This window comes from Crinia signifera, chromosome 1 (assembly GCF_055691185.1).
Source record: "Crinia signifera chromosome 1, ASM5569118v1, whole genome shotgun sequence".
In the NCBI taxonomy this organism is placed as follows: domain Eukaryota; kingdom Metazoa; phylum Chordata; class Amphibia; order Anura; family Myobatrachidae; genus Crinia; species Crinia signifera.
Genome location: NC_139217.1, coordinates 93,160,991 through 93,179,410, shown reverse-complemented (window position 1 = coordinate 93,179,410; position 18,420 = coordinate 93,160,991). Strand labels below are relative to the sequence as shown.

General features: G+C 43.7%; 1 protein-coding gene across 4 annotated transcripts in view; it reads left to right on the top strand.

Annotated features, from left to right (window-relative positions):
* Positions 1–18,420, top strand: part of PRIMPOL (primase and DNA directed polymerase) — a 33,663-nt gene that overhangs the window by 4,262 nt on the left and 10,981 nt on the right. For 3 of the 4 annotated variants that reach the window (XM_083170362.1, XM_083170380.1, XM_083170371.1), the window contains exons 2-5: positions 1,600–1,658; positions 2,330–2,514; positions 3,818–3,912; positions 8,970–9,108. In XM_083170362.1, coding sequence (XP_083026488.1) covers positions 2,335–2,514; positions 3,818–3,912; positions 8,970–9,108 — 414 coding nt within the window. In that variant the 5' untranslated portion in view covers positions 1,600–1,658; positions 2,330–2,334. Of the gene's footprint in view, positions 1–1,599; positions 1,659–2,329; positions 2,515–3,817; positions 3,913–8,969; positions 9,109–18,420 lie in introns of those variants that run through there. The other variant, XM_083170389.1, reaches the window with a different exon arrangement.

The window sequence follows — 18,420 nt, the reverse complement described above, 5'->3', positions numbered from 1 at the left end:
TATTTGCAAGAAAAAGTGTAACGTAGGGTGTTGAAATTGGTGAAAGAGAGGTTTACCCAGTGTAGGGATGGCCATCGTTGCCATTGCCATCGATGGCAATTCCATACCTACCAACAGTCCCGATTTTATCGGGACAGTCCCGATTGTCAGGGCCTGTCCCGATGTCCCACCCGCGGGCGGCAGTGTCCCGCGGTGTGGGGGGGCTGTTGGGAGTTCCCCCTGTCGGCTGCTAAGCAGCGGGGAATAAACGCTGTGCGCATGCGCACAGCGTCTATTCCCGCAGCCAGGGGGCTGGGGGCATGGCTAGAGGCTCACAGAGCCTCTGGGTCATGCCCCCATAGCGGCAAAATGGGGGCGTGGCCTCGCGGAAGAGCCGCTAGTATAGGCCACGCCCCCGAAATTAGGCCACGCCCCCGAAATTTCCGGCGCGCCGGAGATGCGTCCCGAGTCGCCGGAGGCAAATGTTGGGAGGTATGCAATTCTGCAACAGGCCATCGATAGTGCAAAACTATGCAATGGATGACCATCGAGATTTTTACATATCGATGGTTATCCATTGTGTTTGATTGATTGGCCTGTGGGCCAATCAAAACACGGGGGTGGGGCTTCGTGGATGTCAGGGGGCGGAGCTATGCTCAGTGTCCCGGCACTTTGGGGAAAAAAAGCAAAACATTGTTTTGCTGTTCCGTCGATGGAGGGAAACCATCTGGTTCTTCCCCATCGATGACCAAAGTATTTGACATCGGCCATGAACCATCGATGATTTCGAATCATCGATGGTCGATGGCCATCCCTAACTCAGTGAAAGAAACCTTTACATGAAAATAGGGCCCATTTTAGAGGTCAGCATTTACAAGAAAGATGCGACATGGGATTCTGAAGCTGTTGAAAGTGCTAAGCTGTGTACACACGGTGCAATATATTGCTCAGTGTTTCGTTTTAATCAGCCATGGTCTCTGATGAACAGGAGGCCGGGGAGCTGCAGAGGGAAACGGCTACTCCTGCGATCAGCAACCATTAGGAGGCTGAACACGGGAGCGTGCACCTGGCGATTTATCGCTGCAGCACAAACAAATCTCTGGCAAAATGGTCGCTCAGCGATATTGCACCGTGTGTACACATCCATGATGATGAAACCTTTGGGGCGTAGTCACAAGGTCAGTACGGCGATGTAGGGAGCTGCGCTGGCATTTCTGAAGACACGCATTCATGTAACCCAAATTACATAGGGTTTGAAGTCAAACTGTAGGTGACTGGTAGACAGCAACATGTGGAGTTCTTCAATATTTTATTAGAAATAGTGGATGGTAGGGCATGAAATACCGCCTGTCAACACATGTCGCATAAAAAAAGGGAAAAAACTCATGTTGACCTTTTGCCTGTCAACCTTGTCATTGTCGACCTAATGATAGTATCGACCTTCCAGGCATGTCGACTTTTAGTGCCGTTCCTTTGGGATGCAATCGTTCTAATGTTATTTATATTGTGCTCTTTCTTCAATAGGACCCAAGGCGCAGTGAAGACTGACACACTGAGAAGTTATTTTATTTAGGCATTCTGCAATTTATTTTTTTTTACGTTTTTTTTTTTCCATTTTAGTACCAATGAACCACATTTCTGCTGCAACGACATCTAGAGAGAATGTCCCCAGAGTTTCTGTAAGTCGCATTGGGGGATTAAGTGATTGGGTACTTTGCCTTGTGTTAACCAGTTCCATTAAATGCAGCTTAGAACATTGCGCCTGATTCATACCTGTTCACTAGGCTGCCTAGCGAACAGGTAAATGCTGCCCGCACCAAACGGTGACGTGAATCCCTGCATTTGCATGAGAGGGGATGTGTACACTTACACATCCTCACGCATGAGGCCGAACGGAGGAGGAATTATCCAGTGGTCGCTTCCCCCGATCCTTGTGAACGGCTCAGCTACTAAGTCGATGAAGTCGTTCGCAAAGGGGAGCTGCACGTGTTCATAATATTCCAGGCGCATGCGCAAACAACGGAATGGGGCCGAATTCGCCCTGTTCCAAGGGAACCAGAATCACCCCCTTTGTTTCACCATCTACAACTGGATAAATCACTTACAAAATGGTTAATCTGATGTCAGTTAATTGTAAATTATGATGATGTTTTATTTTTTTTGTTGCGCTTAAATATTCTATGAATCATTTGTCCATATGTGTGCCATGATATTAATAAAAACTACAATTACAAAAAAAAGGGCTGTGAATGCAGGTATCTGTATTAGCGGCATACACATGGAGCGTTCTGTGCTTAATTTCTTAATGACAAAAGATACAATGTATCAATCTGTAATTTTTACTTTTCAGGGAGCATGAAGAGAAAATGGCTTGAAAAATGTAAAAAAGTTGAGGATCTGGCATCTCAGTATAAACGGCATCCACTTAGTTCAGCCTACCGACCCAAACTCTTTAGGGTATGGCAGCCTTCTTCAGTCTGGAGGTTGTTTAGTCGGCAAGATCCCGCTTTCCAGTTTACCAAAACCTGTAAGGAGGTAAGTTATTCAATTATGGTCTTAATATGTATGTGTATGCTAAAGAAGAAGACGCAAAAAAACTAAAGGGATCATTCAGATCTGATTGCAGCTCTGCGATTTCACAAGGGGGCCAATTATCGAACAACTGTGCATTCGTCTAACCGGCCATTTTCTGCAATGTCAGCGAAACCGCAGGTGTGTCCAGGCGTTTTTAGAGAGGGTGTATGACGCCGGCTCCAGCCTCGATCTGCCTTTTTCTACCACATAGGCAGAGTAGGTTCTGGGTTACACACAGACTGGGAAAATCATAAGATAGTGAGTTGCGAATGGATTTGGTGTGATTTTTGCAGGCCACTTGCGATACCACGGCTACTGTCTGCTGGGGAACTGTCTGGCTGGACGGCAGACAGGATCGCATATCATACATTGTATGCACTCCTTTTGCATACAATGTATCATATGCAATGCCCATGACTGCCACAGGATCCAACAAATCCTTGTAGCAGCCATGGCAATATCTGATGCGATGGAGATAGGACTGCACATCGGATCAGATCCAGAGGTAAAATGCAAACGATATGGCACATTTCACATGATTTATTGGCCCGATGGTTCGAAATAGTGTGAATAAAGAGCCATATTCAATTGGGTACGGCTCCTATACCCGGAGCTTTGGTGTCAAATGATTGCCTGGATTTGGTGGTGAAGGTTATGGTATAAATCATAGACTGACTCATCATAGACAGTCAAAAAGGTCAACATGGAAAAAGCTCGACATGCGTTTTTAGGGTGTCTAGGTCGACATGAACACTGTCTAAGTGTACCGCGCCCCCTCGCATGGCTCGCTGCGCTCGCCATGCTTTGGGCTCGGTGCCCTCGCCATGCTTCGGGCTAGGTACACTATTTTCTTCTCTCTCTATGCCCTAGTGGAAGTTAGGGCATGAAATACTGCCTGTCGGCACATGTCGGCTGAAAATTTAGTAAAAAAAAGCACGTCAGCTTTTTTCATGTGGACCTTTAGACCCTGTCGACCTATTGTGTGTCGACCTTTAAACTCTGTCGACCTTTTGACTGTCGACCATATGACTGTCTATCCTTAGTCAGTCTATGACCAGTCTGGATACTGGTAGTGAGACTGCAGCTCTTGTGGTGTAATTAGTCTTGTTATTCAGCACTGTCAATAGTTGGATGACAGCCTTCAATCACTCAGGTTTTTTCTTAATACAGTTTTTTACCCTGTGAATGTGATGTTACTAATAATTTTTACTTTTCATACTTCTTAAAATGAATATCCTTTATGTATATGTTTGGTTTTGATCAGGATGTTCATGTTTTTGCCTTGGAAACTGTACTTGATGAAATGGAAAGACGACTTTATCTTGTGACAACATACACTGAATTTTGGTATTATTACACGTACGTATTTTGAATTTTTTTTTAAACTGCCCTGTATTTATTGTGTTCTATGAAATCATATTTATTGTTACCTTACAATTGCATAATATTCAATCACTGTGGAGATATTGGTCACAGAATAGGAATAATGTGGAATTGTATCCAACTTGTAGGAGAAATTGTACATGTTTAATTTTTACCCTCTATTTAAACTCTCCACCCCACTGAACGATCATACTGGTAAGGCGCCCATACACTACTGCGATATGACACTTTTCTGCACTATTTCAACACACCGGGCCGATACATCGTATGAAGGGGGAAATTTACTAAAGGAAATTTGTAAAAAATAGGTGTATTTGTATCCAGAAATACACTTATTTTTGACATTTACAATCCCGAAAATACGGCAGTTAGTATTCGTATTGATAGCACATCAATACGAATAGTCGTATTTTCAGGATAGTAAATGTAAAAAATAAGTGTATTTCTGGATACAAATACACCTATTTTTTTACAAATTTCCTTTAGTAAATTTCCCCCGAAGTGTCAATTAGTTATGATTCCAATCTGATGTGCGGTCCCATGCGTCGTATCATCAGATTGGCACTGCTTCAGTAAAGGTTTATGGTACTAAGGATGATGTATCCACGTGTTTCATCAAATTCACAGGCGTTTTGCCTGATTTTGGATCCGTTTTAGCCGATGCCAAAAAATAAAGTAAAAAGGTATAGTTGAAAACACCCCGGGATTCAATATGGATGGGCAAATTAGTGCTGTTTTTTTCACCGTAATGGGTACATTTATTAAACATTCTAAAAATAAAAGAGGTGATATCTATATTTATAGAGTGCAATAGAGAAATGATAGACCAAATCTTCAGTTTTAGAACTTTTAATAAATTTACGGTACTTATGTAGTTTCATGGCGGCACTTCCCAGCGATACGATTCAATCTGCAATGCGATTTAGCACTCCCCCACTATCCACGTCAGCCCGAAGTGTGGCGAGCGCAGCAGTGCGCGTCCTCTCGACCTGTTCATACCCCCACTATCCACGTCGGCGTGGAGTTGATTTTATAAAATGTGGCGAGCGGACGTGGAATACATGTCAAGTGATCAGTGTCCCCTCGCGGGGCACGGTGCACTCGCCACGCTTCAGGCTCGTTTTCCGCGTCCGCTCACCACGCTTCAGGCTCGGCTTTCCCCTATGTATAGCCAGCACTGGTTTACCAGGGCTAATACCTGCACACCAGGGCTGTGGCTACAGGGGTAATGAAATAGAAAATACTAATTACATTTTTAAGTAACTATCATTAATATCCTACTGTATATATATGCCGCCACAAGTGTTCCGCAGCACCTAAAAAGTACATAAACACTGCAGGATAAGTACATGGTTATAAATATTACTGAGTCAGTGGTTGCGCCAAATAAGCAGCAGGGTGGCAAAATCCAATGGCTAGATGTTGTTGTGAGGAGTATGGAGTAGATCGTATAATTGAGGCAAGATGTTCCTGTCTGTGAGAGTTTACATTCTAAATGGAAGGGCAGACAGGCAGGGATGACACAGATATGGGGTACACAGAGCACAGGGGTAAATGAGTGTGAGAAGCTTGATTTGGGTTCTGCAGAGGAATGCAAGCCAGTGTAGGGCTTGTAGGAGAAGGTATGCTGATGTAGGATGATGTAGGATGAGCTGGGTGGCTGAATTTTTGGAGGTGGGAGTCAATGAGTCCAGAAAGGAGAAGGTTACAGTAGTTCAGCCTGTGAATGAGGGTCTTAGTAGCATCCTGACTGATGTGAATGTTAAAATATTATCTGTAAAGCGCTGCGGAATATGTGTGCACTATATAAGAAACCAGGGCTGTGGAGTCTGTAGATAAATGGTCCGACTCCTCATACGGCTGACCCCGACTCCTCGACTCCGACTCTGACTCCTCTGTATTAATATGCAAATGTATTTGATACATTCCTTGAAGAAAAGAAAGGCAACATACATATTATTACTACAGAAACTAGAGGCTGGGAAGCCAACAGTCTACTGTATTGAACAGTTTAAGCAAAGGACAAACACTATGTTTGTCCGCTGGTTTGCTTGCTCGTCACTGTTCAATTCACGGACACAAGGAACGATTTCTTTACCGAATCATTACTGGCGACGAAAAATGGTGCCTGTACATCAATATGAACCATAGTAAGGAATGGCTTAGCCAAGGTAAACAAACGACCCCACGCATGAAACAAGATCTTCATCCGCGTAAAAAGATGTTGTGCGTATGGTGGGAGAGCTTGGTTGAATTAATTTTTCGAGGTATTGAAAACCTTATTGAACGTTGGAAATAAGTTGTAAACTACAAGGGAGAATACATTTATAAGTATTGGTGCTCCGAATTGTACGTTGCGTGCCATATAGTGAAGCACATGAAAAGCATGCTTTTTCACGGTCACTTAACGTGTTCGTTTTGCGGTTACGTGAGGCACTGCATGCATTGGTCTTTATTCTTACAGTAGAGAAGTCATTAATTATAATTGTCAGAGTTGGAGTCGGTGCATTGTTTGCCGACTCCGACCCCAGGTACTCGAAATTGGCTCCGACTCCTCGACTCCAACTCCGACTCCACAGCCCTGTAAGAAACTGTTATTAAATACATTTATAAATATCTGGTATACACACTAAATGAGATGCCCAGTATATTGGTCCGATTCAGCTGGGAACGACATATTGGGGCAATATTGACTGTGTGTACCTGGCTTTACGATTGGATTGCCATGCAGGGTCCTGTTTTCATCCCACATGGCATGACCCCAGGTATGCAATGACCGCAGGCACCTCAACAGTCCAGGCTTTATGTTATCAATGCATAGGCAGAGGGGAATTAATTAGTACCTCATTCAGTTTGATTGTACCATCTGTACACAGTCAGGGCTATCCCTAAATCCTGCACTGTTGGGGGTGCCTTGAGAACCAAGTTTGGTCATCACTGCATAAACACATTAACATGGTTTCACATGACAACCATAGTACCGGTGATCTGCATGTTATCAGGGTGACACACAATCAGCTAGGTAGCAATACCTTGGGTGATCCTTTCAAAAAGACATCTATGAAATTGCATCAAAGCAAAGAGTGGGACTTGTATTCACACATCCATGATCACTTGCAGTAACTATCACGTTATAGCAGGTATGGTATAATCATGTGTGCATAGTAGTATTATACGTTACAGCTATAAATAGCCTTACAAGAAACGGGAGACCTACCCTTTATAGTAAGCAGCTGTACATTTCCTTGTTCCCTACTGAGGCTGATTAGCTGTCTTTCAGCTAATCAGCTGAACGTTTCTCATACTGAATGTCTTTCTCTTTGACAGTGATTATGACAAAGCTTTCTCATCTTCAGCAGCTTTGATGCTATGCATGAAATGCTGGAACTAAATAGTGTAGTGTTGCATGCTGTATTTACTAACAGTGGATATTCAAAGTTATATGGTTAGTCTAAACCTGGTCTACAACTCATACTCACCTACCTTCCGGAATTGGCCAGGAGTCTCCCGAAAAGCAGGTCCCCGGGAAGGTGAGCAAGTCTTCCGCATGCCCGCCAAAGCCCCGCACCCCACCCATAATGGCATGCGATGCGATGCAACGCGATTTGGGATAATTCCCATGTTAAGACCCGATTTTTAATTGTATCCCCACCCTGATGGGTAATGAGTATGTTAAATACCACCCCACTATCAATGCCAAGCCGAAGCATGGCGAGCCCGCAAGGGGCGGCAGTACTCGTCCTCTGACCTCTTTTCATACCCCCACTAGCCACGTCGCGTGGAGTTGATTTCATATAGTGTGGAGAGCGCAGCGAGCATTACTTCACAAGTATTGCGCGTCCTCTCGCGGGGCTCGCTGCGCTCGCCACACTTCAGGCTCGGTGGCTTGCTGCGCTCGCCACACTGTATAAAATCAACTACACGCCGATGTGGATAGTGGGGGTATGAAAAGGTCGGAGGACGCGTACCCCCGCCCCTCGCGGGCTCGCTGCACTCGCCACGCTTCGGGTTGCCGTTGATAGTGGGGTGGCGTTAACAATGGGGGGGGCATTTAAAATAGTCATTACCCATCAGGCTGGGTGTACAATCATATGCTAGGTACACACCAGGACGACTAGGGCCCGATCAGCACAATCTAGATCCAATTCCGATCAATCGGATGTAGATTGTGTGCTGATTGGGCCCTTTTCTGACCTGGTGTGGAGCGATTCCGATCCGATGCGCGGTCCCGCGGGTCGGTCGGTCGTTATTGAGATCCTACCTGCTGCAGGTAGGATCTCAATGACGACCATAGAACCGGGTGCGGGTCGCCATCGGATCGGACCCGCTCACGGTGCACATCGTGAGCGGGTCGTGCCCTCCCGCGTCATCGTGAGCGGGTCGGACGAGACACTGACGACCCGCTCACGATGTGCATCGTGAGCGGGTCGTCCTGGTGTGTACCCCCTTTAAAATCGGGTCTGGGGGGGGGGGGGCATTTAACATAGGAATCCGGCATCTGGGTGCCTGTACAATTAAAAATCGGGTACAATCGCGATTTTTGGTTGTACAATGCCCTGCGATGGAAATCGTGGGCGCCGTGATAATACACAAGAAACCACAGTTTGGTTTATAGCTAGATCTTTGCATTCTATAACTAAGACAAATGGCAGATTTGGAAACAGGAAGCCATAAACCAGGCACATGCGGCCTGAACTAACATTTGGCCCAATTTTGTAGAATGTGTCCCCAAAACAAGCCATATAATGTAATTGTACGTAGTCCTGTTACAGTGCAAGTTGGGAAAAATGATGACCAATTTTGTCTTTAGTATAGGATGAACAATACCTGCTTATGTGCTGGACACATGCCGTCAAAAGTAATCTAGCTTTTTAGCATATGCTGCACCAATCCTGATTTATTTAGCCATATAATGCCAATTAAAAAGTTGAAAGCATTTTGGAGTTGATTGTGGGGGTGTATACTGTACCTCTGGTAAATGTAGACTTGAATTATGGAACATTAATTTCTTTTTGTGATTATTATGTTTTCAGAAAACACCCTGAAACCCTGGCTCACTGCTATGAAGTGATTCCCGCTGACACCGTTTGCAAATTGTACTTTGATTTAGAGTTTTATAAACCAGCAAATCCTGGAGCAGATGGCAGAAAAATGGTGGCTTTTGTGATTGATGTGAGTATGGCTAAGGGGAATAGGAATGGCAGCATTTCCAGATGATCCAGTGATACATTGTAGTTACCTGATCTCTATAACTATTGGTGTTTGGCTTTAGAATAGGATTCTATACATTCAAAGAGGCACTATTCTAGAGCTTGGACACATACAAAATGCACCTCTGACATTGTTCATTTAATGGAATGCCATCTTTATATTACCTTGGCTGTGGCCATTGTGGTGTCATATTCTGGTTCAGGAAGCTCAGTTACAGGAACCATATTACGTTCACATTCATATCTACTACTTTACCTGACGATGGTGCTGTGTTGTGGGTATACATTACAGAGAGATTATCTGTGTAACATTTGAGGAGCTGGAGTGATATATTTTGTTGATTCAAAGCCTGTACAAATAATTAAAGATGAGTAATGATATGATGTATTCTCTAGTACGGAAAGGTGTAAGACTAGAATAGTCTCTGCCACATAAGGGGGGTATTAAATCTGACAGGGGAAGTAGCGGCGGGCACCTATTCATTGCTGTTGTTTCCGACAGCATTGAAGAGGCAGCTTGACAGAACGGATCCGAATTTAAAACCAGTCTGGTCCGTTTTGCCAAAAAGGGCCTTTGATTGTCGAGTTCACAGTCAGCTCTCGACAATCCAAGCCTGTTTTTTTTTCAGACACGCCCCTTTTTGCCATTCGACAGGCGGAACATTGAATTCCGCCTGCTGATAAACTGGCAAGCTGACTGAAAAAGGATCAGGATTCTGACCGTTGCAACATTCCGGCAGTCGGAATCCAGGATTGAATACCCCGCTTAGCATGTCTGGATAAAATAGAGAGCACCAATAAGGTAAGGCCTGAAGAATCTAGAAAGCATATAAAGGAGATATAAATGCTCAGTTATGTAACATATGGGGTTAGAGTGACCTACTGTATATCTAATAGAGGGAATGAGGTGCAGAATGAAGGAATGGTTCTTCCAAAGTTAGTAGAATGCAGTGTTAGCTCCTCATCCCAGTCATTCAGCACAGATGGAAGTTCGAAAAGCAGTCCTTAATATTGCTGTCAGCATGACTGCTGGATAACAATTAAACCCTACAAAAAAAAATCTCTCGTAATAAGTTTTCAATCTGAAGGCAACAAGAGGCAACAAGAGGTTAATAATTAGTTATGTACACATTATCTATAATAAACTATTTGTTTTTTTCATTTAGTTGTTTGTTTTTTTAACCCCTTCCTGACAGAGCCAGTTTTTGCGTTCCTGACAGAGCCCTTTTTTTCAAATCTGACATGTATCACTTAAGTGGGGATAACTTTTTTTTGCTTTTACTTATCCCAGTGATTTTGAGATTGTTTTTTCGTGACACATTGTACTTCAAATTAGTGGTAAATTTGGGTCGATACAGTCTGTGTTTTTTTGTGAAAAATACCAAAATGTCGTAAAAAAATGGAAAATTTAGCAATTTGCAAAATGTTAAATTTTCTGCTTGTGAGACAAATAATCATACCACTCAAAATAGTTAATAACTAACATAGACCATATGTCTACTTTATGTTTCCATCATTATTTCAACTTCCTTTTAATTTTTTTGGACACTAGGAGGCTTACAATATGAATAGCAAATTCTCAAATTTTCAAGAAAATTTCAAACACTGATTTTTTTAGGGACCAGTTCAGTTCTGATGTGACTTTGAGGGACTTGTATGTGAGACACCCCCATAAATGATACCATTTCAAAAACTGCACCCCTCACAGTATTCAAAACAGCATTTTGGAAGTTTGTTAACCCTTTAGGTGTTTCACAGGAATTAAAACAAAGTGTAGGTGAAATTTCAAAATTTCATTTTTTTTGCAGATTTGCAATTTTAATACATTTTTCTAAGGAACACAGTACATTTTACTAGAGAAATGTGACTAAAAATTGATTCCCCCAATTCTTTTGTTTTCATAAATATCCTATATGTGTCCCTAGTGTGCACGTTGACCAAACCACAGGCTTCATAATAGAAGGAGCACCTACTTGATTTTGGAGCCTCCTTTTTATGAGATTATTTTTAGGCACCATGTAGGTTTCTAGGCACCATAAGATGCTAAAATTTAGGAACCCCCCCACAAGTGACCCCATTTTGCAAGGAAGGAGTGATTTTTGGATTTTGCAGCTCAGATTCTGGTGGAATGTTGGTGGGTGCTATGTTGCATTAGCAAGACCCCCCAAGCACCAATACAGTGGAACCCCCCCACAAGTGACCCCATTTTGCAAACTACACCCCTCAGGGAATTCATCTAGGGGTATAGTGTACATTTCAAACCCCCAGGGGTTTCACCAATTTTGATACAACTGGGCAGTGAAAATGAAAAATTACATTTTTTTACACAAAAATGCAGTTCTGGCTCAAAATTTTTCATTTTCATAAGGTATGAAGGAGAAAAAGCACCCCAAAATCTGTGCCCCAATTTCTCCCGAGTACGGCAATGCCTCACATGTGACCAAAAAATACCAGTTGGGTGCATGGCAGGACTCAGAAGGGAAGGAGTGATTTTTGGTGGTGGAATGTTGGTGGGTGCTATGTCGCATTAGCAAGACCCCCAAAGCACCAATACAGTGGAACCCCCCCACAAGTGACCCCATTTTGCAAACTACACCCCTCAGGGAATTCATCTAGGGGTATAGTGTACATTTCAAACCCCCAGGGGTTTCACCAATTTTGATAAAACTGGGCAGTGAAAATGAAAAATTACATTTTTTTACACAAAAATGCAGTTCTGGCTCAAAATTTTTCATTTTCAGAAGGTATGAAGGAGAAAAAGCACCCCAAAATCTGTGCCCCAATTTCTCCCGAGTACGGCAATGCCTCATGTGTGACCAAAAAGTGGCAGGACTCAGAAGGGAAGGAGTGATATTTGGATTTTGCAGCACAAATTCTGGTGGAATGTTGGTGGGTGCTATGTCGCATTAGCAAGACCCCCAAAGCACCAATACAGTGGAACCCCCCCACAAGTGACCCCATTTTGCAAACTACACCCCTCAGGGAATTCATCTAGGGGTATAGTGTACATTTCAAACCCCCAGGGGTTTCACCAATTTTGATACAACTGGGCAGTGAAAATGAAAAATTACATTTTTTTACACAAAAATGCAGTTCTGGCTCAAAATTTTTAATTTTCAGAAGGTATGAAGGAGAAAAAGCACCCCAAAATCTGTGCCCCAATTTCTCCCGAGTACGGCAATGCCTCATGTGTGACCAAAAAGTGGCAGGACTCAGAAGGGAAGGAGTGATATTTGGATTTTGCAGCACAAATTCTGGTGGAATGTTGGTGGGTGCTATGTCGCATTAGCAAGACCCCCAAAGCACCAATACAGTGGAACCCCCCCACAAGTGACCCCATTTTGCAAACTACACCCCTCAGGGAATTCATCTAGGGGTATAGTGTACATTTCAAACCCCCAGGGGTTTCACCAATTTTGATACAACTGGGCAGTGAAAATGAAAAATTACATTTTTTTACACAAAAATGCAGTTCTGGCTCAAAATTTTTAATTTTCAGAAGGTATGAAGGAGAAAAAGCACCCCAAAATCTGTGCCCCAATTTCTCCCGAGTATGGCAATGCCTCATATGTGACCAAAAAATACCAGTTGGGTGCATGGCAGGACTCAGAAGGGAAGGAGTGATTTTTGGTGGTGGAATGTTGGTGGGTGCTATGTCGCATTAGCAAGACCCCCAAAGCACCAATACAGTGGAACCCCCCACAAGTGACCCCATTTTGCAAACTACACCCCTCAGGGAATTCATCTAGGGGTATAGTGTACATTTCAAACCCCCAGGGGTTTCACCAATTTTGATACAACTGGGCAGTGAAAATGAAAAATTACATTTTTTTACACAAAAATGCAGTTCTGGCTCAAAATTTTTCATTTTCAGAAGGTATGAAGGAGAAAAAGCACCCCAAAATCTGTGCCCCAATTTCTCCCGAGTACGGCAATGCCTCATGTGTGACCAAAAAGTGGCAGGACTCAGAAGGGAAGGAGTGATATTTGGATTTTGCAGCACAAATTCTGGTGGAATGTTGGTGGGTGCTATGTCGCATTAGCAAGACCCCCAAAGCACCAATACAGTGGAACCCCCCCACAAGTGACCCCATTTTGCAAACTACACCCCTCAGGGAATTCATCTAGGGGTATAGTGTACATTTCAAACCCCCAGGGGTTTCACCAATTTTGATACAACTGGGCAGTGAAAATGAAAAATTACATTTTTTTACACAAAAATGTAGTTCTGGCTCAAAATTTTTAATTTTCAGAAGGTATGAAGGAGAAAAAGCACCCCAAAATCTGTGCCCCAATTTCTCCCGAGTATGGCAATGCCTCATATGTGACCAAAAAATACCAGTTGGGTGCATGGCAGGACTCAGAAGGGAAGGAGTGATTTTTGGTGGTGGAATGTTGGTGGGTGCTATGTCGCATTAGCAAGACCCCCAAAGCACCAATACAGTGGAACCCCCCACAAGTGACCCCATTTTGCAAACTACACCCCTCAGGGAATTCATCTAGGGGTATAGTGTACATTTCAAACCCCCAGGGGTTTCACCAATTTTGATACAACTGGGCAGTGAAAATGAAAAATTACATTTTTTTACACAAAAATGCAGTTCTGGCTCAAAATTTTTCATTTTCAGAAGGTATGAAGGAGAAAAAGCACCCCAAAATCTGTGCCCCAATTTCTCCCGAGTACGGCAATGCCTCACATGTGACCGAAAAATACCAGTTGGGTGCATGGCAGGACTCAGAAGGGAAGGAGTGATTTTTGGATTTTGCGGCTCAGATTCTGGTGGAATGAATGGTGGGTGCTATGTGGCATTAGCAAGACCCCCGAAGCACGGTGAAATTATGAACCTAATAATCCATAGATGTGTGGTATATTTTAAAACACTCCTTTATACATAGGCCGGGTTTGTCGGGGCAAGTGTCACACTGGAAAATAGTTTGCTTTCTTATTCCCTTTTTATAGCAAACTTTGCACCTTTTTTGTGTCCTGCCCTTTTTTCCAGTGGAGGGGATTTCATCAGGAAAATGCTGCCCTGGTACAATACTGGAGCCAGTACTAGAAGTACTGGGGCCCTCTGCCTGCTGGTTCCCAAATATTAGGCCCTTTATGACTTCCGTTTGAAAGTGCATAAATGTCCCCCTCTGGCCGGTAGAACGGAATAGCACGTAAGCGTTATACAGTGCCATCTGGATGATATACACGGCCAGCTTCTTGTACCAGATTTTTGTTTTCCGCAGGGCACTGTACGGCTTCAGTACCTGATCTGAAAGATCCACTCCGCCCATGTACTTATTGTAATCCAGGATACAATTAGGTTTGGAGGTGTGGGTACTGGTACCTCGTACAGGGACGGAGGTGGTACTGTCTCCGTGAATTGTTGTCAGTATAAGGACATCCCTCTTGTCCTTATATTTGACCAACAACATATTTTCGGTGCATATTCCCCTGCTTTCACCCCTTCTCATTACTTGGGCAATGTGCGTTTTTGGGAGGCCTCTTTGGTTCTTGCGCACAGTACCGCAAGCTGCTGTACCTCTTGAACCAAGGGCCTTAAACAGGGGGATGCTAGTGTAAAAGTTATCCACATAGAGGTGATAACCTTTATCCAGGAAGGGGTGCACTAAATCCCAGACAATTTTTCCACTAACACCTACGAGGGAGGGGGGGCATTCTGGCGGTTCAATTCTTGAATCCTTCCCTTCATATACCCTAAACATGTGGGTGTACCCTGAGGTGCTTTCACACAGCTTATACATTTTTATGCCATACCTTGCCCTCTTACTGGGAAGGTACTGGCGGAATTTAACCCTTCCTTTAAAATGTATAAGGGACTCGTCAATACAAATAAATTTTTCAGGGATGTACATCTCTGCAAATTTGGCACTGAAATGATCAATGACCGGCCTGACTTTGAATAGCCGGTCAAAGGTGGGATCATCTCTGGGAGGGCACTGTGCATTATCGTTGTAATGCAAAAATTTAAGGATCGTCTCAAATCGAGCCCGGGGAATGGCCATACGGTAAAATGGGGTGCTGTACAGAACATCTGTACTCCAATATTGCCTAATTTCTGGCTTTTTTACTATGCCCATATGAAACACCAGACCCCAAAACGTCATCATCTCTACTGCATCTACAGGGGTCCACCTAGCAAATGATGACGTGGGGTTTTGAGCAATAAACTGCTGGGCATATAAATTAGTTTGGTCCACCATTAAATTTATAAAATCATCAGAGAAAAATAATTTGAAAAAGTCAATTTCTCTGAGACCTGTGGAATCAAATTGGATTCCTGGCATGGCCAAAAACTCAGGAACCTGGGGCTCAAAATTGTCTGGTGGTGGGGTCCATACGAGATCAATTATTGGGGGGGGATCTCAGCTGCTCTACGGGTGCGTCTTTGAGGGGGTCCCTCATCACCAGAGGAGGAAGAGGAGCTTAAGACAAATCCTTCAAATTCCCCGCTTGCATCACTGGCTGTGTCAGAGTCAGAGGCAAGCATGGCATATGCCTCCTCCGCTGAATACATTCTTCTGGATGACTGGGATGACATTTGGGATGACATTTGGGATGCCATTTTTATTTTTGTGTTACTGGTAGTGAAATGTTTTAACACGTGTATAGTGTAGGGGGGGGTACAAACTTTATTTCAACCCGGGGGGTATGTAGTGTGTAGTGTGTATGTAGTGCAGAAAAAAAAAAATACTTTATACAGGAATTTGATCCCAATAAAAAAAAAAAAAAATTGAAGGGGTAAAAAAAAAAAAAAAAAATTGAAGGGGTAAAAAAAAAAAAAAAAAAAAGGTCCTGCGCCAAATATTGAGCACAGATGTAACGTCCGTCACTGAACAGCGCTCAAAGGCAACAGGAATTTGATCAAAAAAAAAAAAAAATAGATCAACCCTGTGCCGAAAAAGCTGATCAGTGATGTACGTCACTGATCAGCGCACAGTGGCCACAGGACACCCACAAAATCACAGTGTGTGTAAAAAAAAAATTTAAAAAAGACCCCACAGCACTCTCAAAAAAAAAAAAGGTGATCAGTGATGCGACACTGATTACCAGTGAGGGGCAGCAGGTGCACAACCTTTGGTGCAACTGGCAGCAACTGACAGGTATATATAAAAAAAAAAAACCCTGCGCCCCCAAAAAGTTGCTGATCAGCACAGATATACTGATCAGCACAAAAGGGGGGGTAGCAGACACAAAATATACACTCTCTATCACTCTCTGTCACTATCTCTCTCTATCTCTCTATCTCTCACTATCTATCACTCTATGACACTGCAGCAGCAGCACTGACAGTGATATATATTAAAAAAAAAACCTGCACTCCCAAAAAGGGGGGGTAGCAGACACAAATCTCTCTATCTCTCTATCTCTCACTATCTATCACTATCTATCACTATCTATCACTCTATGACACTGCAGCAGCAGCACTGACAGTTATTTATATATAAAAAAACCCTGCACCCCCAAAAAGGGGGGGTAGCAGACACAAAATATAGCTCTCTCTGTCACTATCTCTCTATCTCTCTCTCTATCTCTCTATCACACTGCAGCAGCAGCAGGAAGTCCCAAGAAGTCAGATCCAGGAAGCGTCCAGCACGCTACAAGCAGTGATCAGGTAAGGTATTTGCAAGGATCAGGTAAGTATTAGCAAGGATCAGGTCAGTATCACGGCAGATAGGCACGGTGACCGCTCTGCACGCTATTCCAGACCGGAATGGCGTCTGCAGCGCAGTCACCGTTAGTTTAAATGTCGCGCCTTGGCTGTGATTGGCTGTCGGTCCGACGGACCAATCACAGCCTTGGGGGCAGGTGGGGTGAGGGTGGGGTGAGGTGTCATCGTCACCGATGACCCCCTCATGCCCCCTGACGCCCGGCGGTGATTGACACCTGTGTTACCGAGCGTCTGATTCGCTGGTAACACAGGAAAACGCTGTGAATGGCTGTTCACACTGAACAGCCAATCACAGCGATCGCCGACGGGGGGGCGGCATCGCAGCCCCCCCTGGGCATGCAGGGACATGTCTGCTGTCAGGGACAGCAGACATCGTCCCTCTGTCACTGCGTCTCTAGACGCAGTGACAGTTTAAAGTCATGACGTACATTTATGCCATGTGTCGGGAAGTACATCCCGGCCATGACGTAAATGTACGTCAAATGTCGGGAAGGGGTTAAATCGCACATGATGCCCCATAATGTTTGCCTTAAAGAATACGCTGACTTTAATGGTGTGTACACACGGTCAGATGTGCCTTCAGATACTATCCACGATCAGATCGGATCGTGGATAGTATCTGAAGGCACATCCGATTTGCATACAAGTCTGACTATATAGTGCAGATCTGCACTATATAGTCAAGGCAGACAAGACTTTCTGCCTTGCGATACGTGAATGTGCATCCGGATCGGGATCTGAAGGGTTAAAACCCTTGCGATCTGCATCCGATTCCGATCCGATGTTGACTATATCGTCAACATCGGAAGGCAAAAAGTACCGTGTGTACACACCATAACTCTGAAGAGTGAATAATAGTCTGCGAGGTGCTGACAGCCTCAGGATTTTGGCGACCAGGTCTGTGAACAATTCTGTTTGCCTGGGAGGCGTTGGCTAAAATATTACTAAGTAGCTAGAAAATGTATTGCTTAGTAGATGAAAGACAGAAGTTCCCTCTTCCCGCCTAATTATTTTCTGCTTATTGTAATGTCCTAGAGGTATGTTGTGTCCCAGGGCTTGGCTTCTTGCAGTGTTTGGATCCTTATTGTCAGTCACCACTTTCTTGTTCTACCTGTTTCTGGCTGCTGTACTCCATGGTCTGTTACTACAAATGACATCTACACTATGGTGGAATGGTTATAAGCAGCACATGTTGGCTGGTGATGTTGTTAGAATAATACCCACTGAGCTATTCACAGGTTTGGTCAAAGGTAGTTCATATAGCTGTAACTGCCTAACCTTTTATGGAACATTAATAAGAGCTAACGTTAGAGCACCAATTACCAGCTAAAATTATTAAGTATGTGCAGTTGTTACTTGGTAAAAATATTACAAATAAAATGACCATAGTCCCATCTCCAATAAATAAACTAATCGCAAAGCAGGTTTAAATGGGTATCGGTCATAGTTGACATTCAATAGTTTGACCACTAATGGTCGACAGGCAAAAGGTTGAGAAGGACAAAATGTTGACATGAGTTGTTGTTTTTTTTTTTTTAAATTTTGTTTATGTTGACATAGGTCGACATGGAGACCGTATAAGTGTACCGCAC